This window comes from Onychostruthus taczanowskii, unplaced genomic scaffold (assembly GCF_017590055.1).
Source record: "Onychostruthus taczanowskii isolate IOZ18803 unplaced genomic scaffold, ASM1759005v1 scaffold1, whole genome shotgun sequence".
NCBI classification, from domain to species: domain Eukaryota; kingdom Metazoa; phylum Chordata; class Aves; order Passeriformes; family Passeridae; genus Onychostruthus; species Onychostruthus taczanowskii.
This window is the reverse complement of record NW_024496525.1, coordinates 10,157,402-10,183,627: the sequence shown is the minus strand read 5'-3', so window position 1 is coordinate 10,183,627 and position 26,226 is coordinate 10,157,402. Positions and strand designations below refer to the sequence as shown.

Sequence of the window (26,226 nt, the reverse complement as noted above, 5' to 3'; positions counted from 1 at the left end):
AAGGAAGCAGTTCTTGCTATAACAACAGGGTGCAAAGCCCAGAATGACTCTGCTGCAGAAGTCTGAGTTCACTGTACGGAACAGGCAGGGGAACCCAAATTTAGAAAGTACAAGCCAAACTTGGTGCTAATGGTTCAAGTGCCACTTAAATTGCGGAGTGTGGCTTTGTCAGCAGAAAGTGATGGAAGTAATGGATCACCTTGGATAGTCCTGCACGTAATGCAAGGGAAAAAGCAATGACAATGACAGAAGCAGGTGGGAAGGACCTCGACATTTTCTCCGTACTGATACCTGACATTCCCATGCCATCAGATACGGCGGAAGAGTCCAGTTTACCCCCAAAACTGCGGTGGGCAGCTGTTTTTACTTGAAGCTTATTTTTGGAGAAAGAGACGCTTGTTTCCAAGCGAGCAACCAACTGAACCACCCCCAAACTCGGCACCACCGGACACCTGTGGGGGCAAGGGGCGGGGACGTGTCAGGGACGAGGCAGATGTGGGGACGGAGGGCTGAGGCAGGTGCGGGGACGGAGGGCTGAGGAAGATCTGGGGATCAGATGTGGGGACGGAGGGCTGAGGCAGGTGCGGGGACGGAGGGATGACGGAGATGTGTGTATGGAGGGCTGAGGCAGATCTGGGGACAGAGGGCTGAAGCAGATGCGTGTACGGAGAGCTGAGGCAGATCTGGGGACAGAGGGCTGAAGCAGATGTGTGTACGGAGGGCTGAGGCAGATGTGGGGACGGACGGCTAAGGCAGATGTGTGTACGGACGGCTAAGGCAGATCTGGGGACAGAGGGCTGAAGCAGATGTGTGTACGGACGGCTAAGGCAGATCTGGGGACAGAGGGCTGAAGCAGATGTGTGTACGGAGGGCTGAAGCAGATGTGTGTACGGACGGCTGAGGGCGCTCCCACCGTTCCGCCCCCCCGGGCCCTTAGGCATCCAGCGCGATCGCCGGCGAGCGGCGCGCGGGGTCTTGGCTGTGTAGGCTCTGAGGCGGCGCACGGAGGCAGGCGCGGCGGGCAGCCCCGCGTGGCCGTTGGGCGGCCGGGGCCTGATTTCGAACGGCGAGCGGCCCAATGAGAGGCGCGGGCGGGGCCGCGCGCTGGGTTTGAGCCGGGCGGTGAGCGCGGCCGCCATGGCGCCCGGCGGGCTCTGAGGGCGGCGGGGCCGGGGAGGCGCGGGGATGGCGGAGCAGAGGCGGAGGCTGGTGCGGCTGGCGGTGCTGGAGGAGCTCCGGGCTTCGTACGGGATCAAGGTGAAGAGCGGGAGCTGCCTGGCGGCGGCCAAGGCGCCAGGAGCTGCAGCGGCGGAGGTGAGCGGGGCGCGGGAGTTCGGAGGGCTCCGCTTCCCGGCCGGGCAGAGCCAGAGCTCGCACGGGTCCAGCGGCCGGTCCTGGTCCTGTCGCCGGGAGCGCTGGTTCCGGCAGCAGTGCCGTTCCCGTAATGCAGCGGCTCCTGCCAGCCCCTAACAGGGCATCGCCTCCTGTAATGGGGAAAGAGCTTTCCCCCCTTTCCTAGAGCGTGCAAGTGCTCCGGGGGGCATTATGCGGCCGTGTTATGATCCAGGCAGGCTGTGGCAGTGGCTGCCCCGCCCCCGGCAGTCTGGCAGGCCGGGCGGCGATGGAGATGTGTTCCTGTTTTGTCCGTGCCTTGCTGGCCGCTGAAACGCCCGCTCGCCTCTGACCGTGCGAGGGCTGTTCGTGCTTCGCTGTGGTTGGGTCACTCACCAGGGAATTAAAGTCTTAGTAAATGTATTATTTCTCGGACTATAGCTACGGTGTTCTTTCTAAAAGCTGTGTGTCTTTTACGTGATTTCTTAGATTTTTGGGGGTTTTTTTTGAAGGGCTCTATTTGCATGGTTTCTTAGTATAAGGCATGACTAAGTATTTTGGTACAGACAGCTCTTGCCTTGATATGCCAGTGGTCCAGGAATGAAATCTCTCCCATTGCCTTGAATATCTGTTTTGAATTTGATGAAGGAAAGAAGTATTTTCTGTCTCAGGACTATTATTTAAAACTGATGTATTATAATGGATGCCAGCACTGAGATCCATTAGAGAATATTGATTCTCTGGTAGACTCCAGTTTATGAAGTGTGGACCATGGTCAAGTTCCAAACAAGATCTCTGTGCAACTGGTATGGCACAGAGCTGAACATCCTCAGACTGAGCTTTCTGTAAGGCTGAGAAGACATTACACGCTGCTGCAGTAATCCTTGGCCAATGTAAACTAAGGAAGTTGGGAAGATGTGCTTGAGTTGGCTTGTTTGGAAAGGGAGGAAGCAAGGGTAAAGTTAGAATTAGTTTTCTTCCCCTTGTCAGTATCAAACGTGGTTCTAGAATTTTCTTTCCTTTTCCATTTGAAGGGAAGATTATAAGAACTGTGAGCAATATATGTATGTCCTGATGAAAGATGTGTTTGTTGCTGTCTGTAGTGCTTAAATTTGTATGCAAGGAAGAAAACTACTGAGCAAGGTAGGGAAAGCTACAGAATAACATTTGTTTTGCCATGGGATGCCTTATTTCTGTTACAAGAGAACAGACATAATTTTATTAGCTTTAGTTATTAAGAAGAAATTAAATCACGACTTCTGATACTTCAGACAAAACCTAGTGAAGTGAGTATATCAGTTAGGAATTCTAAATGTCGTATTCCAAACCACTGGAATTTTCTAGTATGTAATCTTGTACATACAGAAAAAACGTTCTCTTGGAGTTAGTTTTCTTTTTGTAGCTTTGGTAGCAACCTGGAACACAATGACAGATGTGTTGCTTCTCTTTCCTGACTCTGTGCTGTTTGTTTTCTGTAGGACAGATTAGATTGGGTCCAATGCGTTAGTTACTGATTAACTTTTCCTAACGTGGGCAGCAGTTGAATTTCAGCTATGAATGACTAACAGTTTGCATTCAGCTCTAAGAACAAGTTGGGCATAATCCCAGTCCCCTTCTGGTTGAGAGCGAGACTGGCTTGCATGTTCTGTAAACATGAACATAAAAAAATAAAGTAGAAGTTGTTGATGCGGTGGGTGAACAGCAGTAGTAGTGACTGATGAGATTTACTCATTTTCTAATATGTAACACACTCCAATGCCTTGCTGTAACGCAGTAGAGACCAGTTTTTTAAGAACAAGTGCTAAATATGAGGTTCAGAACAGTTGTCTAGATTGTTCTGTTGAGTTGAATCCTTTCAAAAAGAGCAGTCTTGAGTGTCTGAGATGAAGAAAAATTTATTTTAAAAAAAAAGCTATTTCAATTGTCTTATGTTGATTTTTAAGACAAATAGGGTATAGTCAATTTGAAAAACTAAGGTGAGATTCCCAAACAATCTGGTTAATATCCTTACTGATTTGTGAGTTTTATAAGAAAACTAACTTATTGTCAAATAAGAAGTGTAAAACATACTGCAGAAAAGCTTTCTACTCTTTCACAATCATCTAGGGTGTTACCTGCCACTAGAATCAGTTTTAGATCTCTGGAGATGACAGTGCTTTTCCAGACAATACCTCTTATCTGTCTTATCTGAAGGACTTTGTTTTGTCTTAACTACCCTTATGTCTACTTGTGGAATGTGTGCTTCTTTGTAACATGTGGTTGATAATTATATCAACTTTGGAATGACATGATTTCAATTTTGTATTTCAGGGTAAAATCTTTGGAATATGTTTTCATGCGTTACCACAATCACTTGTGCCAGAATATGGTTATATTCCAAGGTAAATTAGCCATGTATTTTTAGATTTTGTGCTTACTTTGCTGTCTTTATGATATTGAGCCCTTGTCAGAAGAAGCAATGTAATATTTGTTCCATGCCTACTAGAGCTTCTGGGGATTATGAGAATAGTTCCAGGTGGAAAAGGAGGGATGCAGAAGTCAGGGAACTCAGAGCTCTTATTCAGCTGTATTTCTTTATACTCTTGTCACTGGGGGAAATTATTCTATATACTAAGTTTTACAAAAAAACCCACGAAATAGTTGTTGTGGAACAGTTTTACAAAAAAAAAAAAACCACGAAGTAGTTGTTGTGGAAAAAACCCAAGCTTTATTCTGAGCACCAGAACTGTTACTGTTCTTTTCTCAGCTTTCTCGTTGATACATGTGGATATTTGGAAGAACATGTTCATACTGAGGGACTCTTCAGGAAGTCTGGATCTCTTGTTCGGTTAAAAGCTTTAAAGGTATTCTCTAAAGCTGCTCTTTTTTTCCTTTATAAGCTGCATTTTCACTTGGGCATGTTTTAATTTTTGGACTCTCTTCAGTCATATTTGAGTTTTAATACTGGAAGTAGATTGGTAATATTCCCTGCTTTAGAAGTGACAGGAGATCTAGTTGAGAAGCTGCCAGGCTTCCCCCTTTTTTTTTTTTTTCTTGTTCTTTTAAATATTTTGCCTTCCAGGTGATGAGAATAGTTTGGGACTGAGCGAACTCATTAGCAATTGTACACACTGGATGCTATGAGGCTATTTGTTTAGCAATGTTCTCTGGTGGAGGGAAGATGGGAAGCCTCTAAATTAATACACTTGGTCTGACAACAATGAGATGATGTGCCTCATTGTAGATAATGTAGTTGAGTAAAACATGACAAGGCTGAAACTAACAGTGGGGAAGATATGACTGTTGTGACACGGGCTAGAGCATTGCTACCTAAATTTAGAAATCTGAGACTATGTTGAGGACTTTAAATTGTGTTTCTTATGAAAAATTTCAGAGCAAACTGGATCAAGGTGAAAACTGCCTCTCAGCTGCACTGCCATGTGATGTGGCAGGGCTTCTCAAACAGTTCTTTAGAGAGCTGCCAGAGCCCATCCTTCCACCTCACCTGCAGGAAGGCCTGTTCAAAGCTCAGCAGCTTGGAAATGAGAAGAAAACTGCAACAGTGTTGCTGTCATGTTTGATGGCTGACAGGACAATTGCAGCTTTGAGATACTTTTTCAACTTTCTGAGGACTGTGTCCTTAAGGTCAGTGTAAAGGGTGTGTTTGTAAACAGCTCTGAATTCCCTTAACTGCTTCTCTGTCCAGGCAAGTGCTGTAACTCTGTGAGTGGTTTGCCATTTTAAGCTTTCATATCTGCAGATAGTCACTAAATTCAGACATAGTCTTTTATTTCATAAATCCAAGGTTTTCTTTATGAAAACTTAATTAACTGGAGACTTGACTTTATTCAAACTTTGTTCAGCAGAATTACCATAATTTGATACCTTGCGTTCCCTAAAATTGAGGGGGATCTATAACTTCTTGATTTCAGTAACATAGTTGTGCAATTGTCTGGCTTGGAATGCATGAATCTGTACATTAATCTTGTTATATAAGACTCCAGTGAATGAGTCCATTTTTATTTTTTTTAACTGCATTTGTCTTATTTGGTCTCTTCTTTCTCCACTGTTTATATTATCTGATAACTCTAATTTTAAAAACCTTTTCTTGTTAAGATCCAATGAAAACAGAATGGATAGCAGTAATCTGGCAGTGATTTTTGCTCCCAACCTCTTGCACTCGAATGAAAATGAAAAGATGTCCACTAGTACAGAAAAAAAAATTCGCTTGCAAGCTGCTGTTGTGGAAACGCTTATTGACCATGCGGCAGAAATCGGTAAGATGATAAATGCTTAGCAGCGTGCTCAATGCACCAACCTGTGTACAGCTTTTCTTTTCAACTTTTAAGAATCATTAAAAAAAAGTATTTCTTAACTATTCCAGGACAAGTACCAGAATTTATCTTAGAAAAGATTCCTTCAATGTTGGGTGTTGATGTCTTTCAATCTACTCCCTCACTGTGGGGCCATGAAGACAGTGAAAATGAATCTCCCAGTGAATGTAAGAGGAGGAAGCACCGAAGTGTTGGGGGTAGGTATGTTTTGTGAAACTTTCAAAACCAAAAACAGAATTGAGACTTCAGGTTGTCTGACCCTAAGCACTTGCTTCTTCCACAAGCAGAGCAGATGTCTTCAAAACTGCTTGGGTTCAATTTGAAAAATCTATATGAGACTTCAGTAATCACATTATTGTGTATTTACTCAGAGTTTTCTAGTCTGTTTCTTCTGTTGAAGAAGCTGTTTTGGATTTGTATAGCCAAATTAACATTCTGGCTTTTTGGTGAGTCAGCTTCAGATCCTGTTGCAGAAGGCTAAAGGGTTTGTTTGTTTGTTTATTGTTGCTAACTTTGAAATAGTACTTTAATATATACTTTGAGAAGTCAGCTCATGAAAAAGCAGGGTTGAAAATGGCAAGTGTGATTTGAATTAGAGTAGCTAATTTGTGTTTTGAAGTGTAAATATGAATTGGGTATTAGTGGATACTCTCTGTTCTGGTATCGTGGATCTGGGATTTTGGCTGAGGTTTTTTCAGTGTTCAACAGGGTTGAGTTGGGGTTTTTTGCCACATATGGGCAATCAAATGGTCCATTCTCAGTTCTGCACTCTCTTAGAGGAAATACCATGGAACATGTATGCCTGACTTCATTCAAATCCACTGCAAAAGGATCTTTTATGTATTGTTGTAAAACCATAGGTATTTATTTAGCTCACGTAACCTGACAGTAGTTGAAATTAAGACTGTAGGTATGTTATACCATGCCATGGCATGTGGTTTTTGTGTATTGTACTTCTCTGCTCTGTTTGTTTGTTGGGTTTTTTGTTTGGTTTTTTTGAAATAATTTTTATTTTAAAGAAAATAGATTTTCAGCTGTTATGAAAGCAATAAAAAGTACATTGGTGGGAAGATCTGGGTTGAGATATTCTGTACATAAAACAACCACTTAAACTGATTTACTTTCTTTCTTCCTGAAAAAAAAATATGAGTTAAATGTGAGTTGAAAATAGAGCAAGACAGGCTTCACATTTAAATTTGATTGCTCGGTGTGTCTTGCATTTCAGATATTGTTAGTGGAGCATTGAATAAATTTAAATCTAACAGAACACCCTCCACTACACCTCAACAAGACAGAAGCGGTAGGTACTGGTGTATTTGTACTGAGTAAAGCCCATGCAGTATCTTCTGGATTTGTTAACTATATTCAATAATAATTTTAACTGAAGAATTAGAACTTCGTTGAAGGCAAGTGATTAAATTTAAATTGTTTGAAATGGAATATAGATACATATTTATTGAGGATACTGCATTTACTGTAATTCTTGGAGCAGCTACAATCACCACAGTAGCGGGCTGTGTGGTTTAGCTCTGGGTGGATTATCCAATCAAACTTGTGCTTGTTAGCTAATGAACCACTAAGGCTTCAGTGCAGTAGTGCAGCATTTTATCATCCTTGGAATGAATCTGCCAGGACTAAAATTCTTTCACACTTACTGTCTCTAAAACTTCCAGCAGATGACTATACATTTACTTCCTCCTAATACCTATATTGTTTCATTGATCTGTGGGTTTGGATTTTCCTTTCTGGTAGTCTAAACTTTCAAAAAACCCAACAAAATAAAAAATCAAACCCTTAGCTATACTGGTTGCTTTGCATGTTCAAAATGCATGCACTTTGGCTAAGCTTTTGCAACAAATTTTTTTCAGAGTTAAAAAAAAAATCCAAAACATCTGTTTACTAAACTCTCCAACTTTTAAGCTATTACTGCAAGTTTGATTTTCTTAATTTCAGTCTTTTCGTCAGTGACTCCGGTGGTTCTTACTCCAAGTACCAAGCGGAAACTTCCAACTGATTGCTCTCAGGGCTTGTCCAGCAAGAAGAGACGCTCTTTTAAGCATAATTTTGCCTTTGAGTTTTTGCCAAGTAGCATATTTAACAGCAGCTCAACACCAGCATCAGGTACAGTGCCATTACTTTTTCTTTGCTGCTTGAAGTGATTGTTGGTGGCTCTTAATTTAAGAGTGGAGCCATTTGTTCTTGTTAGACAGTCATTGCTGCTCATTGCTGAAGTGTTCCTTGCACTACTTCCCCATCTTGGTAAACAGTGTATGTTTATGTTCATTGGTAATTCATGTTACATGGATTGAGCAAAAGCCAAATTCTCTTGCTCATTTTTTTGTTCTGTTAATCTCTCATACTTGCAATCCTGATGTCCTTTTACCTTCTTTACTCTCTATGATCACTCAGGTTATACTTCTGTTTCTTTCTTGGCACACAAATCCTTGAAAACTGCCTGTGCTTCCAGCCTTTTGAAAGTTGTAGCTTCTGGCTCCTAAATACTTAAATAGCTGCTCCTAGCTCTATGAGAAATGTAATTGTTGCTTTTATAAAGCTTCTTTGTGGTGTCCTGTCACATCTTGTTTTTCCTCTAGATGCCACATCTCAAAACTCTAGAGAACATTTTACTTTTGTTTGACAATGCTTTAGTACCACTTTATTCTACTAGAGTGTTTCCAACCATCAGGCTATTCTGAGAATCCTGTTTTATTTTTAGTTCATTATTTAATATGCTGCCAACTGAAGTTAGAATGGAAGGATATTTCTAGATTGGCTGATTTGCTTGGATTCCACCCCCACCCCCCCCAAAATGAGCGTTATAAAACTTAGTGCACTTCTTATTAAATCATTTCATGTTCTCCATGAAATTCTTATTTCTATGGATAAGCAAACAAAAGCAATGACATTTATAAAGATAGCAGTGATACATGTGTTTCATAAAATGTCCAGTAGTAGAGAAAACCAACTCTTTTCTTCTTTGTTGCTTTAGCTGCTCTAGCTAAGTGAATAAAAAGAAAAAAGCACACTGCAAATAATAGTGAGACTGTCTAATTTTTCTTCTTGAGCTCTCCTAAATTTGAGGAACTGATCTGATGATAATAGTGTAGGAACTTATTTGAGGTAGTGATATCTGTAGCACATAATTAATTGCATTCCAGCCACTTTTATGGATGCTACAAGCAACAGCTTTGTTTAATTTTAAGGTGGAAATCAAAGTAATTTCAAGCCAGCACTCTACAAAAGAAGCAAAAAAAAAAATTGTGCTGTTTAAAAACATGTACTTTATTGTGTTAACTTGTCTTTATCTGAAAAAAAGTGACTATTTTAAGTTCATATAAATACAATTTCATCCCTGTAGTTCAGTTTGAAGCAAGTCCTTGTGTGTGTCTTGAGTCATCACAAACCTCACTATCTCCTTCAACCATGGGTGAAAATCATGTGTCCAGTACGGGGAATAGAAGAAGTAAAAGACTTGCAAGCAAAAAACTCTACAGGTAATTAACTCTCAAAACTTAAAGATAGATTGGAAAGATGTGTCTAGACCCCTTGAATAATGACCTCAATCTGTCTCTGAAATGATTGGTTTTGGTAAATTTTTACAGTAATCTTACAACCACCAGATCTTCTGATGTTGCAAAATTGAGCTCAAAATAAAATAAGATGTGGTATTGGCTTATATATTTAATATATAGGCTTATATATTTAAGAGACTTTCTGTGCCTATTAAAGAAAGGTGGGCAAGAAGGCAATAAAATAAGTAAAACTGAAGGAAATGACTGTAAATAAATGTCAGGATGTTTTCATTGTCCTCCTAAAGCGTTTGTCCCTTCTTCCCTTGTGTCCTTCCAGGGCTGAATCAGGAAAGACAGGTTGTTTTTCTCCAAAGATAAGCCGAAAAGAAATGGTTCGTAGGTCTTTACGCTTGAAATTTGGCTTGGGGAAAAGCAACAGAGAAATGGTAAGCACCCAGTCCTCTCATTTAGTTTTTAATCCAAAGTTTGGGGCGTTGCTTTTCAGGAGCAGGAAGGATGTATTTTGTAGTGGAGGCTTGGGGAAAAGCAACAGAGAAATGGTAAGCACCCAGTCCTCTCATTAGACTGTAGGTTTTAATCCAGAGTTTGGGGCATTGCTTTTCAGGATGCATTTTTTACTGGAGGGATCCCAGTGTTAATTGAACCTGCTTGCTGTCAAGTACAAGAAGCTGAAGGTTTATTGGCATAGCAGTTACGGATCGGCTTGTACTGCGTTTGGCTGGCATGGGGCAAGACACTGAGGGAGGGAGCAGCTGACCTGAATTGACCTAGGAGCAATTCCATGCCATGTAATGTTAAGCTCACCAGTAAAAATAGGATGGGGATAATTTGTGGAAAGTAGCTACTGCTCCGAGGCTTGCTGAGAACTGACCTGACTGTTGTAAGTGATGACCTTTGCATCCTGTGTGGGTTTGGGTTTTTTTCGTCTGTGGTGTTTGTGTGTCCCTTTTCCTTTTGGAAAGTGAGCATGTGGCTGGATGGGAGCTTGCCTGCTTGTTGGGATCAACCCATCACTCTTGTGATCAGTGTGTCTCAGTGTTCCTGAGTCTGACCTGGCAGAGCCTGTGCTCAGAGTCGCTCTGCTCACAGTGTGGTTGAGCCTGCCTGGCTGCAGGGGGGCTGTTCCCCACCTATGTCTGCAGAGAGCAAGTATGGTCAAGAAAAGGCTGCTGTGGCTGATTTGTGTAGCCTCTGTAAATGAGATTCCAAATTACAAGTTGATATAAAAGCAATTAACACTTTTTGTTTGTTCAAGAATATTGTATCAGGATGTGCAGCTGGCAATAGATCAGAAAATATTGGAAGGCGTCTTGCAAGTCAACAAGGTTTGGAGGGTGGAACTGAATGTGCAAGAAGAGATGTACTCTTCAGCCCGTATGTCAACGAAAAATTCCCTAAGAAAGGTGATTGCCTAACTACTTGCCTAAATATATTAGATGGGGAAAACTATTTTTACTTTGCAAAAGCAACTTCATGGATAAAAGTATAAAAGCAGTTGGATTAAAAGTATGCTTCTAGCTAAGTCAAAAGTCACTTGTATGTTAATGGCTTCTTGGGAAAAAGAATTGTTTTAGAACAAGCTTGTGTTTCTAGTGCATTTTAGTAGCTCTCTTAATTAAACAAGAGGAGATGCATGATTTCACTTAAAATATAACCCTTTTTTACATTTCTGTAGTTTAACAGCATAATGACATCTTTAAATTCAGTGCTGCTTTGATAATTATTTTTTACTAAGAATTTTGTCTTCAATATAGTTATTGAAATCACAATAAATTATTTCTAAACACTGTGGTATTTATTTTAAGGTTCAAGGAATGTAAGCAAGTCAGAAGAAAACTTGCTGACTCCAAAATGTCACAATAAAGTAGTTCACCGAATGTCATGGAACAGTCCTGCTCTTCTGGATTCTCAGGTGATCAGCAAGAATGAGCAAATTCTGCCTGTACACTCTGAAATGGGAGTCAGCTCTTCAGAATCTGTTTTGATATTTGGAAAGCCTCCAGTTATTCCAGACGAATTCAAATCTGCAGCTGTAAGCAAACAAGACAACTTGGAACTTGTGCTTTGTGAAGATGAAAATAATTCAACTACAGAAACATTACTGAAAGTTAAGCAAGCCTTCTCTGCATCTGGGAGTATTCTTCACAATTTGATAGGTGATAAGAAATCACCCCTCTCAGTTGTAGCAAGTGAGATATTAAATGAATCTCCGTGTCCCTCAGGGCTCAGTTCAGCGAAAGAATTGTTAGTGGAAGAAGTTTCTGAAAATCTAGCAAATGTAAAACCCAGAGAGCTGTTGCACCAATCTAATCCATCTTCTGCTGCTGATAAACAGCAATCAAAAAAAGAGGAAATTGATGTTTTGGAGAAAAGAAACTTCAAAACTTCTATTGAGATTGAACTTCAGGTCCCAAAACCAGATATAAAAAAAGTAAAAGAACTTCCTATGCCTGAAGTACTAGCCAAGGAAGAGAAGTTTACTGCTGAGAACAGTTCAGCAAAAGATGACTTACACAAATCAGATTTCTCTGGAAGAAAACAAGAAATGGAATTAATACACTCACAAACAGCTGAAAGCTGTATGGTAAAGTGCTGTAATTTGGAAGAGGGTACTGCTAAACCTTCTTTGGCAGGACAGCTGCCTACTTCACAGTTGCCTAAATCACAAGATGAAATGAGCAATCAGTACTCGAAAGCTGAAAATTCGGATCAAGTTTTAACTAAAACATCAACTGTTTCTGACCACGGGAAGGTTTCTGACCACATACAGTGGTTCAACCAGCTTTCGTTAAATGATCCGAATTCTTCAAGCAAAACTAAACCGCCCCTGAAGTTTCAACGTACTCCGGTTAGACAGTCTATAAGAAGAATAAATTCCCTTTTGGAGGCTAACAGACAATCTGTAAGATCTCAGATGGTTAAATCAAGTGCTGTTGGTTCACCACTTGTTAAATCTTTGAGCTATGATTCTGCCCTGTTCCCCTGCACAGAAAAGCCCTCAAGGAATTCAGTGCTTTTGCCATGCAGGAGTGAAAGCACACGTGACCAAGTTTCTGTAGCTCATAAGCAGCTAGACTTAGCATCCAAATCATGTTACAGGCCATTAAATCCATCAGACAAGCCTGGTGTTTCTGTCAGAACTGTTGGAATCCGTGAACAAAAAGCAACTGTTCATCCATCAAAGTCTGTTTTAGAAGATCTAACCAATCATGAAATGGTTAAATCCAATTTGAAAGTTACTGCAAATATAAGTGTTCCAGGTGATGCCCCAGAAAAATCTATGATTGCAAGGAGTGCTTCAGGAAAAGAAAGAGTTCGTTATAGAGGCTCTCCAAAGAATCCAATATCTGAAGTAAAACTGCTACCAACTGCAAAGCCAATAGACTTATAAGATCAAATGTGATGGCCAAATGGGTTCTTGTAACTTGGTTAACCTTTAGAGAAATCTAATTTTGTGTGATTTTTTTTTTTAGCTCTTTTTATTTGTAATATTTCTTTTGTTTTAAATGGATGATTTGTGAAGATGTGCAAATAGCAATTTATTTGATGTTGAGGTTTTCTTCATTTACTGAAACTTCTGTAAGTGCTAGTCAGTTCAACTAAATGAATTTGACTTATGAAACAAAAATAATCTGTTAATCTGTAAATAATCTAACACAAATGTTTGTGTTAGATCTCAGGTTTTGATTATCTCAGCATCTAAAAACATGCTGCATCTCCCACAACTGTTCTTGCAGTATTTAGATTAAGTATCAAGTTCAAAAACAGTTTCTCAAATACTTAAAATGAATTAAACAGATATATAAAAGGAAGTGTTTTGGTGCTGAGTATTAGTTAAATTTATGTACTTTCTTAGTTTTAAGTGTACTGTAGCACCCCTTGATACTATTAAGTTGAACCTCCTGTGAGCTCTGTTTCTTTTGAGACAATGTTTTATTTTTGTTGGAGTGAATTGGGAGAATATTTTACTTGTTTAGTAGGTAAATGTCAAAATATAATCCATGTGTGCACACACACTGGAGAGTTATTAGAACACATGGAAAATAAATGTGCAGTTTATTCAAGAATTGAAAAGTCTTAAAACTTCATCCAGTGTTGTGTTCTGCAGTAGGTACCAAGTATTTTCAGTTATGAGTAATAAAATGTTTTGTCTTAATATGAGAGGGGAATGTTAACTTATTTTTAGAGCTGTAGAATTATGTTAACTAAGTGGTGCAGAAGCTGAGTTTAGATGCTGAAAGTGTTGCAAGAGACGAATGTAAGAAGCCATAGCGTGTTAAAGGTTTATTTGCACAAGCAAATGTTTACATCTTTTGGAATGAAAACTGTTTGTCTGTCATCAGTTGTAAAATTATTTGAGTAAACACTTGAAACCGTTTTTATATGTGTGAATTGCTTATTGGCAAAATGTTAGAACTGGAGCACTGGATCCTTTTGGTTTTAATAAAACCATTGTTTTTCCCTTTTTGGAGCTTGTTCTTCTATAATGACTTGGAAAGTTAGATTATGCTGTTATATGCAGACTGTAGACACCAAAATTAGTAAGTCTGAAAATACTGAAGCCAGAAGTAAAGCTGTTCTGGCTGTCCCTTTTGTTCATCTTAGCTACATATTGGTAATTCTCACAACTAGCAAAAGGCATGATGCAGCATAATTTATCAGCAGTAGTCTCCTGAACTTCTTAAGAGGATATGTTAGCCAAAAGAATAGTTCTTTTCCCTGTCTCCTTCCCCATGTGTCCACCAACTTGCAAGTTGAATTGGTTTAGCTTGTTGATCTGTGGAAACCTTCTGCCTTACTCTTGCCACAAAGCTGTAAAATCTAATAGCAGGCAGCCAGCCATGCAAAGATCTTAACCAGATTGCTTGCTGGTGTGGTTAAGAATGGGAAGCTTCAGTTTCATGAAGTGGAGGAGTGCATAAGGCAGTTCACCACCATCCAAAGAGGAAGCTGCTTCTCTTGGCAACATTCCCCTACCCCTGCCTTTAGCTGGTGCTGGCAGATCCCTCAACAGGCTGAGCAGACACCAGAGCACCATGTTTTGGATCATCTCACTGAGGTAAGTAAGGATCAGCAAAACAACTTCCAGCTGCCATGGCTTATGCAAGGAAGTAGGAGCTGGAAATAGAACAGAAGGAGATAAAGGCAGTGTCAGGAAGAAAATGAGGTCTGACTCCTGTAATAGTGAAGTGTTACACTGATTTTTGTTTAGAAGACTAAGACTTGTGATTGTCAAAGCTGCATTAGCATTCAAAATGTTTGGTACATATTAACAATGTGTCTGTCCTATGTGGAGCAGTAAGCTACTTTTGATCATCCATGCAAGCTAGTCTTGAAACATCTAACCTTGGCTTCTCTGGGAGAGTGGTAGGGCCCTGACAAAGAAAGCAGGAAAAAAAATTTTAGTTTAGGGTCTGTTTTTAGAGGGCTTTGCAGAACAGTTTGGACATACAGCCCTTTATATAAAATTGATTCTGTTTTGCAGAAAAAAAACTAGATGCCAAATGGAAGTCCCTACTGCTAAATCCTGCAAGTTACACCTTGCATAATGTACCAGAGACCAGCCAAAAAAAAAAATTCTATATGTGCAAATGTAGTTCATGGAACTGTTGTGGTTTATGGGGTATAATCTCAGAGTTTTTCTGTGGATAGCTATACTAAACTGGGATATGATGCATTCCCCTCAGTAACAGTGAAGGTGTGATACATAATCTTTAGAAACTACCGTTTTGCCAAGTGCTGCGTTAGATGAGAGATTTCATTTAGCAAGATACTTTTGTAGTTATCTTCTTGGTAACCTCTGGATGTGTCTACATTTGCTTCATCTGGAGCCATTTACCTGGAGATGGTTGCTGTGTTGCTACCCTGTAATCCTGCAGTTGGGTAACACTATCACCCTGTAAGTAAACCAATGATCATATTATTCTAGAGACAGAAATCACAGCAGGGAGATGGATGTTGTGAATACGCAACAGCTTATTTCTGTCACCATTAATGCATCAAAACCCTTCCGTTTCATTTTTAGACTGCTAAGTTAAAACGGGAGGTTTTTACTATGCCCCCGAGCTTTATGTCCCTTTGTGGGACAAAGCCCCGGGGCGCTCGGTGGCGGCGGTCCCCGCGGGCAGCTCCTCCCGGCCGTGCAGCGCACGGAGGATGCGCGGCCGCGGAGCCGCCGCCCCCGCAGAGCCGCGCTGGGAGCGGGAGGTGAGCGGCGCGCTCGGGCCCGGCGGCTTTTTGCTGCTGCCGGGGGCCGGGAGCAGGGAGCGGGGAGGGGATCGCGGCCGTGCGGGGGGCAGCGGGGATGCTCTGTGAAAAGCGGGTTTTCCCTGCGAAGCGGAGGCTGCGGCGCCCGGGGGAGCGGGAGGGCTGCGGGAGGAGCGCGGTGCGGCGGGGGAGCCGCGCACAGGCGTAGCGGGGAATATTCCCAGCACTGGGGTTTTCAGCCATTTTTGCCTCAAAAACGTTTCCAGGTGCCTTGCGCCGGTTGCTGGAGCGCTGGAGCATCCTTAAACGTCTGGCGTGAAGAAATCAGGCAGCTGTGCGTGTGTTGAGGAATAAAAGGGGAGCTCGGGGGGTTTGTTTATCCAGGGGACTGGAAGTGATGCATTTTAATTAGACTCTGTTGTGACGGGGAAAGGAGCTTTAAAAAATCAAGCACTCTGATTAAAATTCAGCCTATCAGAGGACAGTAAGCGGTACTTGCTTGTTGTGGGGTTTTTTTTTTTTGTTGTTGGTTTTGGGTTGTTTTTTGTTTTGGTTTTTTTTTTTTTTTCTTTTTTTCCTAATTAAACTACACCGTGCTGCCATTTAGTGAAAGGGATTCAAGAAAACAAATGAAACCTATTTGCTTCAGGTGGGAAAAACCGTGCATATGACGTCGGAAGCCTTTTGTCTTAAGGTGCAAACAAAATATATCCAGGTTGTTCGGCAGTCTCTTGTTATTGATTTTTCATGCAATGCAAGAATAGAGCCTGGAAAACACAGTTCCTGGATGAAGAGTTCTTGTCTTTTAGACCAGAGCTTTATAAATAGCATAATAAACATGGAGGGGGTGGATAGTGGAGTGGATGATGTATTCTCGTCAAATGAAAAAATTGATTAACTTTTTTTTTGCAATGACTGTTAATTAATGTTATGGGGAAATGCAAATCAGCAAATTGATATTGTAGTTTGCTGCTTAATATTTCTTCTAGAAGAGAAGAACATAGCCACCCTATTCCCTCCCTGGCTTCCCCCACCCAGTTTCCAGCTGGCTGGAGTTCCAGCAGCCCCTAGAACCTGTGGTAGTAAAGTCCAGTAACAGGATCAGATGTTATTTCCACCAGATGTATAGAGCCTTTCCCCCCCACTATAATCTATAATGAAATTCCTTTCTTTTTGACAGGATGAAAGTGGCTGCCACTATGGTAACTGCCTTGCTTTGCAACATGGTATTTCTACTGGCATTTGGATTGGCTTCAGCTTTTAGCCACAGCCCCAGGACACCTGACAGAGTTACTGAAGCAGATATTCAGAGGCTCCTCCATGGGGTTATGGAGCAATTGGGCATTGCGAGACCCCGGGTAGAATATCCAGCACACCAGGCTACGAATCTTGTTGGTCCACAGAGCATTGAAGGTAGCTAATTTCTATTTTGAGTTATGATTATTTTTTTTAGTATGCTTTGGTAATAATTAATGGTGTTTTAGAGATACAGAAAGAATATCCTGAGCTTAAAGTCGTAGATGTCTTCACCATGTGTTGCTTGATCTTTGTTTTAAAATCACCATCCATCTTCCAGTTTCCTTAATGTAATGTTTTTGGCAGAAGTAGTGGGATTTTTTAATGCACAGACTTTGCAGAAAAAGTTATGTTGTCTTTGCATTTTCTGATCTCTAATGCCTCAAAACAATGGGTTTGTGAAATTATTCCTGAATATTATGTATAAATATATTACATATATTTTTCACATTAAACAAATATTATCTGTAGAGTCAAAATTCCATGGGTTTTTAGAAACATTTGCAAATCAGAAGAGTTCAAGTGTTTGTGGTGCCATGTGAGATAAAGGGATAAACCTTACACTGGGGGTGCTCCTCTCCCTGTGTCCACATATAGCACCTCAAAACCATATTGCAGAGATGAATGCTCTGGGTTCAGCTTTATTTTTTTTTGGCCAGTACTGCTGATCTCACACTGTGTAAGTTTTCCTTGGAATCAGTCTCTTACGGCTATGTAAATAATTGGAAATATCTGGCTCAAATGTTAGGATATTGGGATAATGTTTCAGCGTGTTGCTGTTTTAACAGAACAAACCAGCTTTTATTTTGGCATGACAACAGGAGGTTGAAGGTATGAAACGCCAAATATTATTGTTTATGTGTGAACATTAAAACAGAGCAGAACCTCTCAACCTTCCTCTCAGAATTAAATCAGTCTGACAGTGCAGTAAGACTCCACAGTTCATAAGTCTATGTTCTCTATTTTACCCTCATTCTGATCTGCAGACTGTCCTAGCCAAACACATACAATTGCTTTAATGGAGGCTGAGGAGAGGATTAAAGCTGAATAGGCATTTCTACCAGATAATTGCAGACCTAAGTATATTTTTTTTTTCCAAAGAAACTTTGATGGGCACACATTTGTCTGCAAACTTAAATAACAGAGACTAAGTTTAAAGAGCATTATTTGGTCTGTACCTTTTCTCCTTTATGAATGTTCACACATGGAGAAATTGGGACAGATGGTAGAAGTGAGTAATTTTACTCTCTATTTGCCTTTTTTCCCTAGACTTTTTTTTAAAAAGGGAAACCTTAGAAAATATAAGCAAATCTGAATCTCTGGCAAATATCTAATCTCAGCTGTTTAATGTTATTTTCTAATTACAGTGTTAGCAAAATCAGACGATGCATCTCTTTGTATAAGTATCAAAAATTTTCTAGTGTTTGTGAGTTTGAAGTAATGCTGGTTTTCCAGTCATCTGTACAGTCTTCTGCAAATAGCAGATTGGACAAACGTTTTCTGTTTCTCCTTTTTTTTTTTTTTTTTTAATAAGAAAATTCATTTGTGTATGGTATAGAGTAAAACTGAAAGGTGATAAATCCAGTAGATTTATCATATTTAACTTTCCCCTCTTGCTCAGATGACTCTCTTTTTTTTTTTTTTTTTTTTTTTTTTTTTTTTAAGCCTACAATGGATATTTAACCATTTATTAAAAAATTTCTGCAAAAGCAAAATGGTCTTGTGAGGTAAACATTATCAGTCAGTGTAGAAATAGGGCAGCAAATCAGACCTTTGTATCAAATGTTGCTTTTTATAGAGTGTTCTGTGATGAGTTTTTCAGGTAGTAATCTCGTACTCTTTCTTTGTATTCTTGTGGTGATATGTGTCTATCTATAGATAGATATGTCTAAAAGTATCTGATTAGAAATTTCCATCTAAGAAAGTGTTGTTTGCATTTCAAGGGTAATGTGGTCTTACATAATTGAACACAATATTTTCTCATTCTGATTTTTTAAAAAAGTACATATAATTCAGTGAATTTTCACCATGAATCTGTTTTTGAATGTAGACCATTAATTACAGGATAGCTAATCCATCAAAACTTGCATTTTATTCTGAAAAAATAAGCCTATATGTTTTTAGATAATGTATTTACAAGGTTTCACATTCTGAAGAATTCACCTATGGACTTTCCTTGACATATTCACATTGTTATCACTGGCTAATAATTCTGTGTGCAAGTGTTTAAAAAATTCAACATGATAATAGAAAGGGAAACTAAGGGGGAAGGAAAGAAAGAAGTTTTAGAATTATTGTGTCACACCAAAAGAGGGTTTTCATCATCAATACCATCATGGCAAAGTGGTAATTCACCAACTGCTCTTCTGAGCTACTCTTCTGTCTTCATTGGGATTTTTTGCCTGAAAGTCATGGACAGTAAAGTTGGATATGAAAGGTTTATTATTTATCAGAAATTCTGAGCTGCCAGAAGTGTTGACTTCCAACCACTTTTCAGACTACAGGTTTCAGTGACCAATGTAAAAATTTTAAAACCAGGTTCATTCCATGCCTGCATTGTCATCATTAAGGCCCTGACTGCTCTGGGGTGCATTTGTTTCTCATTTTGACTAGATACTGCATCTCAGCATAAAAACAACCCTCTGTCAATTAGACCTTAGTAAATTTAGTTCCTACAGAACACTGTTTTACTTAACAAAGGGTTTTTGTCAGAACTAGCCCCAGCAGCACAGACCTGCAGCAGTGTTGGTAGCTGTCATTGCCATCAGCTTCGGCTGAGCCACAGCTCCACAGGTACCACTGACTTTCAAAAGAACAAGAATTCATCCATTGCATGTGTACACTTGCAAGCAACATACTGTCAGGAAAAATTAATTTTAATGGCTTTGGAATCTGGAAGCAAATATAGGCTGCCATAATACAAACAAGTTTACTCTAGCAACCTCATTATAATGAAATGTTTGCAAATTTGAGTGATTACTATAATAACATTTTCCATGTTATCATTATTTCCATGAATAAGAGCTTAATAATTTAATACACAACAAAAATATTGCTGTTCATTCACAAGTAGATTTCCTGATTACGCTCATTTTCCATCTCAGCTTTCTAAATTATTTTCTAGTGTAAATAATGCTATTTTGATTTTAAAATGCTAAAGACCAGAGGGCAGATGTGTTGCGAGGAACTATACATGACCATTCCCATCCTTATCTTCACACCCACCCTATCCCTTCCCCCTGAAAAAGTTTAGGGCTGACTTGGCTGTAGAAAGTGCAGTCACAAATGTGTTCTGTATCAAAGAAAACTAAAAAAAGGACACTCTTCAGAAAATACATTTAGTAGCATATGCTCTCTTTTTGAAGTGATGAGATAGTTTTTCTGTTGATAGATTAAAAAAAAAAATACAGCTTTCTTGTTGATGGATAAAAAAATATATTACAGCTTGTTAATTGAAAGCAATCTCTGCCTTTTCTTACGTTGAAATCTATAAACATGTGGCGCTTTTTTTTTTTTAAATCTTCTCCTTAACTTTGCATTTGTCAATTTACTGTTACTTCAGGTCAGGCTGCTGAAATAGGAGTAGTGTCTAGAAAATGCCTGATAGGAAGTTTAATGTGCTGGGAAACGCCCGTGATGTTCAGGGAGGAGCAGCAGCAGCGGGAGCTCTCTTCCTTTGCTGGGGCTCTGCGAGGTGGGTGCAGTAGGACAAAGAAATCCCAGCAGTGGGACTGTGCTGGCTGATTCCCTGTGCTCGTGTCCTGCAGCCAGCAGCTGGTGCATGGCACAGCAGCGTGGCAGGAGCCAGACAGATCCTGCACGGTGAGAGTCAAGTGGAAATGCTTCTGCTCTCTGAAAGGGGTGTCTTGGGAACGGCTGCTTTTTGCTGGCCGCTTGATAGATTTCTCTTTCTGTATATCCCCCAGTTCCAAAAAGAAATAAACTCGTATTAACTGATGTAATTTCTCTAATAATATTCAATCTCCTTGTCAGTTCATCTTATCTGAAAGTTATACTGGGATCACTTAGCAGCATCTATAAAAAGATAGAACAGAGAAAATCAAAATAGCAATTTTTAATGAGTAGCTGTGTTTCTGCACTTAGTGCTCAGCTTATCACTAAAATAATAAGCAAGACTTACTGGGCTATATTCAAGCTTTCTACAGATAAGAATGGGGCTGCATCTATGTAAAGATAAGCAAAAAATCTATGTAAAAGGGAGCAAAAGAATAAAATAAAGAAATGCATTCAACATTTCAGAAAGCATTGAGATTAGTTTTTCTGTCTGGTACAGCATTTATGAAGTAAGAGGCCACACTTTTTTTTCTTTCCTTGTATGCTTACAATTTTGTGCCAATATTTATGAGGGTTTTTTTTTTCTGTTTTTGTTATTGTTTGGTTTTCAGTTGTTTTCCTTTTTCTGAGGAGTGGAAGGGAATAAGCATATAATGTAAATTTCAGGCCTATTACATCCTGCATAGGACAACAGTAAAAATCTCACTTAAACACATGGGGGCACCAGTAGTTCATCTTGAGCAGTTTTTAGCACTTAACTTCATAACTGGAAATGGGAAGTTCCATTTTCCTTTTGCAAGTATCATTGCCTACCATAAATTCAGAACAACAGAAAGCCTCTTGTGTGGTTTGTTTGTTTGTGTTTGATTTAGTTCTTTTTATTTCTTAAAACCACCCAAACGAAATGATTGTTGGTAAAGGTGCTGGCATGACAACCCAGAATCTGAAGTCTTCAGTCTGCAGAAGAGGCATAATGCTGTCAACCTCAGTGGCTTCATTAAATGATGTCCCTTAAATTGTGATTGTTTGCAGGTATAAAGAAATTTTAAAAATACAGTGCCTCTCAGGGAGGCTTTTGATTCTCCTGCAGAGACTCCTCATAGCTACTGGAAACAGGCTGGGGTTTATTTGATTATTTTGAAAGGGAATGAGTATGTTTATTGTTTTAGAAAAATGTAATTACTGTTTGTCAGATTGAGATGATAAAATTCAAGAGAGTCTGGAACATTATGCAAATATGTCTACTAACAACTGGTAATCAGTGGCTTTTCAGCACGGTCCCTGTACAAATATCACTCTACAGCAGACCTACTGTCCATAAAATTATGCAGATTACTCGTGCATGTTAATAGTGTCTAGTCTGTTTGCATTTTGCTAATAAGGAAAGTAAAGCTTCTCTTATTAGTAAATAAGTGTATTACTTTGCTGTCTGTCCCGCCCTGCAAGGCAGGTACTTATTTCCTACAAGAATAGTAAAATCTTTACATTAAAAAGTTGCAAAAACTTTTGCTGATGAATTCCCTCATGAAACCAGTGCAGAAATGACCTTTGCACTCATTAACTTTCAGGCTAACGTGCCCTATGCTTGTGCCCCAATATATGTGGACTTCCTTGGATGACTACAAGTGGTAATTGTACAATATCTGGGGCTCAGCAAACACAGCAGTGGGATGGCTGCACCCTCTTTGCTGCAGTTCAGGTGCTCTGTGCCAGAGTCTGTGCCTGCATCCCGGGGGAGCAGTGCTGCAGTGAGGGGCCAGCTGCACGGGGCTGAGCTGGGCCAGACCTCCCACAATCAGCCTCAGAAAGGCTGATTTGTTTGTTGATGTGCATTTTGGTTTGTGTGTGGTTTTTTTGTTTTGTTTTGTTTTTTTTAAAATGTAAATAGCCCAGAAAATATTATTTCAAAATTTCATATGGACATCTCAAATTTTTTAAGATGAAATGGAAGCAGCAAACTTACAGTTTTTACACAACAATATGTAAATACCTAGGTTTGTATAGATTTGACTAAAAATACCTATTTTCTTTGCTTTTTATTCGACAAATTGTAGTGTTAAGCGTAACCAGAATTTGAGTATCAGGCAGTGGTGCATGTCATAAGAGAGGTGCCTTAGAATGCTAATTTCTAAATTTGAAAGCTAATGACAGTGCCAAATTACAGCAGTGTCTTGCAGTGAATTTTCTTTATCTGAGTGATATGGCACAGGTCTGTAAATAAACTGCACATTAAATGTTTATACCTCTAACTCCACAAACAGGAAAATGACGAGGTGGTGTGACTTTATTTTTATTAAGGAAAAATCTCTGAAATTTAGCCTGTGATATCCTTGATTCCATATGAATTTATAAGCCATGCCCATCAGTGAATAAGAAAGCCAAGCTGGTGTTTGTGCTGCTGCGTGGAGGTCACACCAGGTTACCTCCTTGTGTTTCCCAGCTTTCCCTCGTGAGGAACAAGGGCAGGGTCCAGCAAAGGCAGTAGGTGTTACCACTGTGAGCTCTGCCACGACCGAACTTTGGGAGCTGCCCTTCCTCCATGCCCCGGAGCTGCTGGAGGGGTGCAGGTGCTGCTCCCGTGTTCTCAGTGTGGCTGGGAACATGCAGGGGAAATTCTCAAATCTAGTGTGCCTGTCAGAGAAGTGAGTCAATGGAGAACAAAAGAAGAAAAGAGTATTCATCCCCATTTCTCTCTAGATCTGTTACTTGCAGGTGGATCTGACTGAGGAACCCATTTAGATTTGAGGATTTGAAACCTTTTCTCGAAACATCCTCCTCTTGTGATTGCAGGAGAGTGTGCAGGCATCACATACCTCTGCTGAGCAACCAAGAAGATAAAGTGACTCCAACTCCTCTTAAAACCTCCTGCTAACCACTGTCGTGTGGTACAGACTACTGCTGCTATTCATGAAGTCATCTTTAAAAGATGCCACCAAAGGAGAATGAATCCCATCTCAAGCAGCTTTTGGGAAGGAAAGATGGCAGGTCTGTAGGGATTTAGAGTTAAGTAGCTTGTTATCTACCTAAAGATAATTAATCAATTAGAATGAGATTTGTAGCCACAATTATTTTTTTGTACATGTTAGTAGAGGGAAAAATCCAATAGGAGAGGTAAGAAACCTGAAGAGGAGAGGGTATATGATAGCTTCTGTATTGTCTGATCCTTTATAGTGACTGTATTTTCTACTATTGGCAGAAGGTATAGAGAAATTTAACATTAATCTATAAAATTCCATCTGCCATTAGAATATGGTCCCAAAGTATTTTAAAAAGTCTGTCAGTGAAGGTTGGCCCAATTATGATGAGCTCTTGTTTTTAAAGATTTTTTTTCTGCTTGTCTCTCATGAGGAGACTGAGGGGAGACCTCCTTGCAGTTCCAACTTCCTCGTGAGGGGAAGAGCAGGGACAGGCACTGATATTTCCTCTGTGGTGAGCAGTGACAGGACCCAGGGTAATGGCCTGAGGCTGTCAATAGGTTGGATATTAGGGAAAGGTTCTTCACCCAGAAGGTGTCTGGGCACTGGAACAGGCTCTCCAGGGAAGTGGTCACAGCCCCAAACCTGACAGAGTTACAGAAGCTTCTGAACAATGCACTAGGGCACAGGGTGTGACTCTTAGGGATGTGCTGTGCAGAGCAAGGAGTTGGACTTGATGATCCTTGTGGGTCCCTTACAACTCCACATTTTGTGTGATTCTGTGAGTGTGCCAGGATTTATACCTTTCTGCATTTTTTCTCAAAATCAGCTGCATTTCCCATGCTCCCACCTGAATTTTAAATTAACTTGCAGTAAGAAAATACTTTTAAGTTTACTTGGTTCTATGAAAAGATGTTTTGGAAATCTAGAGAAGAGTCTCTTACTCCTCTTGATTTTGGTGTTGTGCCAGGAGATAGGATCTCTGGCACTCTCCAAAGCTTTCCAGAGCTCTTCTCCCTGTGCTTGCCATGGTGTGTGCACTCAGCAGAAGGGATGAGTGAGAAGAAGAATGCTGTCAGCTGCAGAAGCTGGTTCTTCCCCTTGGGGAGCTTTGGTACATCAGGTTAGCTGATCTGAGCCCCTTTGGCACCAAAGAGCAGCACTGGGTCCGGTCTTTCCCTCCAGGGCTCTCCATCTCCCCACTCCATCTTTGCTGTGTGCCAGTGCTTTTATCCAAGTGCAGAAGAAGCCTCATCTTGGCCGGGGTGACTTTGCATGGCAAGACCTCTCCTTTTGGAGTTCTGAGCTACTGCTGGCTCACCAGGGCAGCGGCTGGAGCCTTAGCTCTGCGCTGGGAATGCTCACAAGGAGGACGTTTGGGGCAGTTGGGAAACCTGCCTCATAGCAGGTGGCAGACAGGCATGGGAAGGTTTTAAACCTGCTGTTGAAGCAGCTGGGACTTGGAGCCATGTGCACGGAAAATGGAACGGAATGAATATGAATGGGGAAATGAAGGCGAAAATTTGTGAAGTTCAGCGGTGCAGTAGAGACAAAACCATGGAAGTTCTGGATGTTTCTGGTGCATCCCAGCTGCACATTACAGGAGTGAAAAAAGTCTTTTTTTCTGAATGTGTTGACACTGATGGAGCATTTGGACTTCTCGTGCAGCTGGTGTCAAGTGAATAAAGTGCCAGTGAATAAAGTGCTGTTCACTGGCACATTTACTTTTATGGGATTGAAATAGTGTCCCATCCCTCGTGGGATAAAGGAGGTCACTGTTTTCCTTTTGCTGCTCTGTTTCCCAGAACCACGTGCTGCACACGTGGTCAGTAGCGAGGTTGTGCTGTGGCAGTGACAGGAGGGTGCAATTTGCTGGCTGCTTTTGCTTTTTTTCAGACTGCTGGTGCGTGGTGGCTGCAAGGCAGGGTGGCAGAGGGGCCCCTGGCTGTGTGCTGCACGATGTGTGTGTGACACTGGGTGTGACACTGGGTGTCAGCTCATTCGTGTGCTGAAGTGCAAAAGTCACTTCTCAGCTGAAGGAAAACTTGCTATAGTCCATTAGAGGACTGTTCAACCAAGACAGGCATAAGAGTTTTTTTTTTTTTTTTGCTTTGTCAGCAAGTGGCTGCTGGATTTTTTTTTGTTGTGTATAAAATTTGAATAATAATGACATATAAGCTACTGTTATAAATTTATTGTGAGAGGCATGGGCATTATTTTGGTCCTAACTGTTTCACAATAAGAGCCTTTAATATCTTAAATATTTGTACTGTTTGTAATTAAAATATTGGATAAAACTGAATTCTTTGCTGAAAGCAAGGTCAGTAATTGTAGGATGTGTGTGCTTAAGGCTTTAGAAAAAATTGCCCTCTGCAGAGAAATAGAAAATTAGTCTTTATAGTTTTAAGAAACTTTGTGTCATTAAGGAGAAGACAAGCCAAGTCTGGAATGCTTGAGCATGTATAGCTGTAGTGTTTTTGTGTTTCTCGAGGCATGCTCTTGAATGGTTAAAGAAGTTGGCTAGGTTTGCATTTTTCCATTCTTTGTTCTCCTATGCTTTTTCTCCTTCCCTATTCTCTTATTTAGCATGTTATTATTTAGCATTATTCCCTATTCTCTTATTTTGTCTATTCTGTGGAATAGACAAAATGTGATCATTTATAATTTTTTCAGTTCTTCTCACTTCCTTTGCTTAATCAATTTCAGCAAGCAGGATAGGACTCTCTAGGATGAAGCTACCAGAATTATAATTACAGCATTGGGGAATTAAAGCCCTTTGAAGTGTTAGAAAGGGTAAAGAAAATGTAAATGCACTTTCTGCATTCAGGATATTTT

At 40.3% G+C, this 26,226-nt stretch overlaps 1 protein-coding gene across 3 annotated transcripts in view; it reads left to right on the top strand.

The window, feature by feature from the left end:
- The first annotated feature begins 1,133 nt into the window (after nt 1–1,133).
- LOC121332285 (neuroendocrine protein 7B2-like) overlaps nt 1,134–26,226 on the top strand; it is a 41,401-nt gene continuing 16,308 nt past the window's right edge. The window contains exons 1-12 of one of the 3 annotated variants that reach the window (XM_041397613.1): nt 1,134–1,314; nt 3,643–3,713; nt 4,079–4,175; nt 4,706–4,956; nt 5,428–5,588; nt 5,696–5,842; nt 6,871–6,945; nt 7,599–7,766; nt 9,004–9,139; nt 9,495–9,603; nt 10,434–10,581; nt 10,984–13,646. In XM_041397613.1, coding sequence (XP_041253547.1) covers nt 1,186–1,314; nt 3,643–3,713; nt 4,079–4,175; nt 4,706–4,956; nt 5,428–5,588; nt 5,696–5,842; nt 6,871–6,945; nt 7,599–7,766; nt 9,004–9,139; nt 9,495–9,603; nt 10,434–10,581; nt 10,984–12,569 — 3,078 coding nt within the window. In that variant the 5' untranslated portion in view covers nt 1,134–1,185 and the 3' untranslated portion in view covers nt 12,570–13,646. Of the gene's footprint in view, nt 1,315–3,642; nt 3,714–4,078; nt 4,176–4,705; nt 4,957–5,427; nt 5,589–5,695; nt 5,843–6,870; nt 6,946–7,598; nt 7,767–9,003; nt 9,140–9,494; nt 9,604–10,433; nt 10,582–10,983; nt 15,720–16,565; nt 16,799–26,226 lie in introns of those variants that run through there. The other 2 variants (XM_041397621.1, XM_041397630.1) reach the window with 2 other exon arrangements.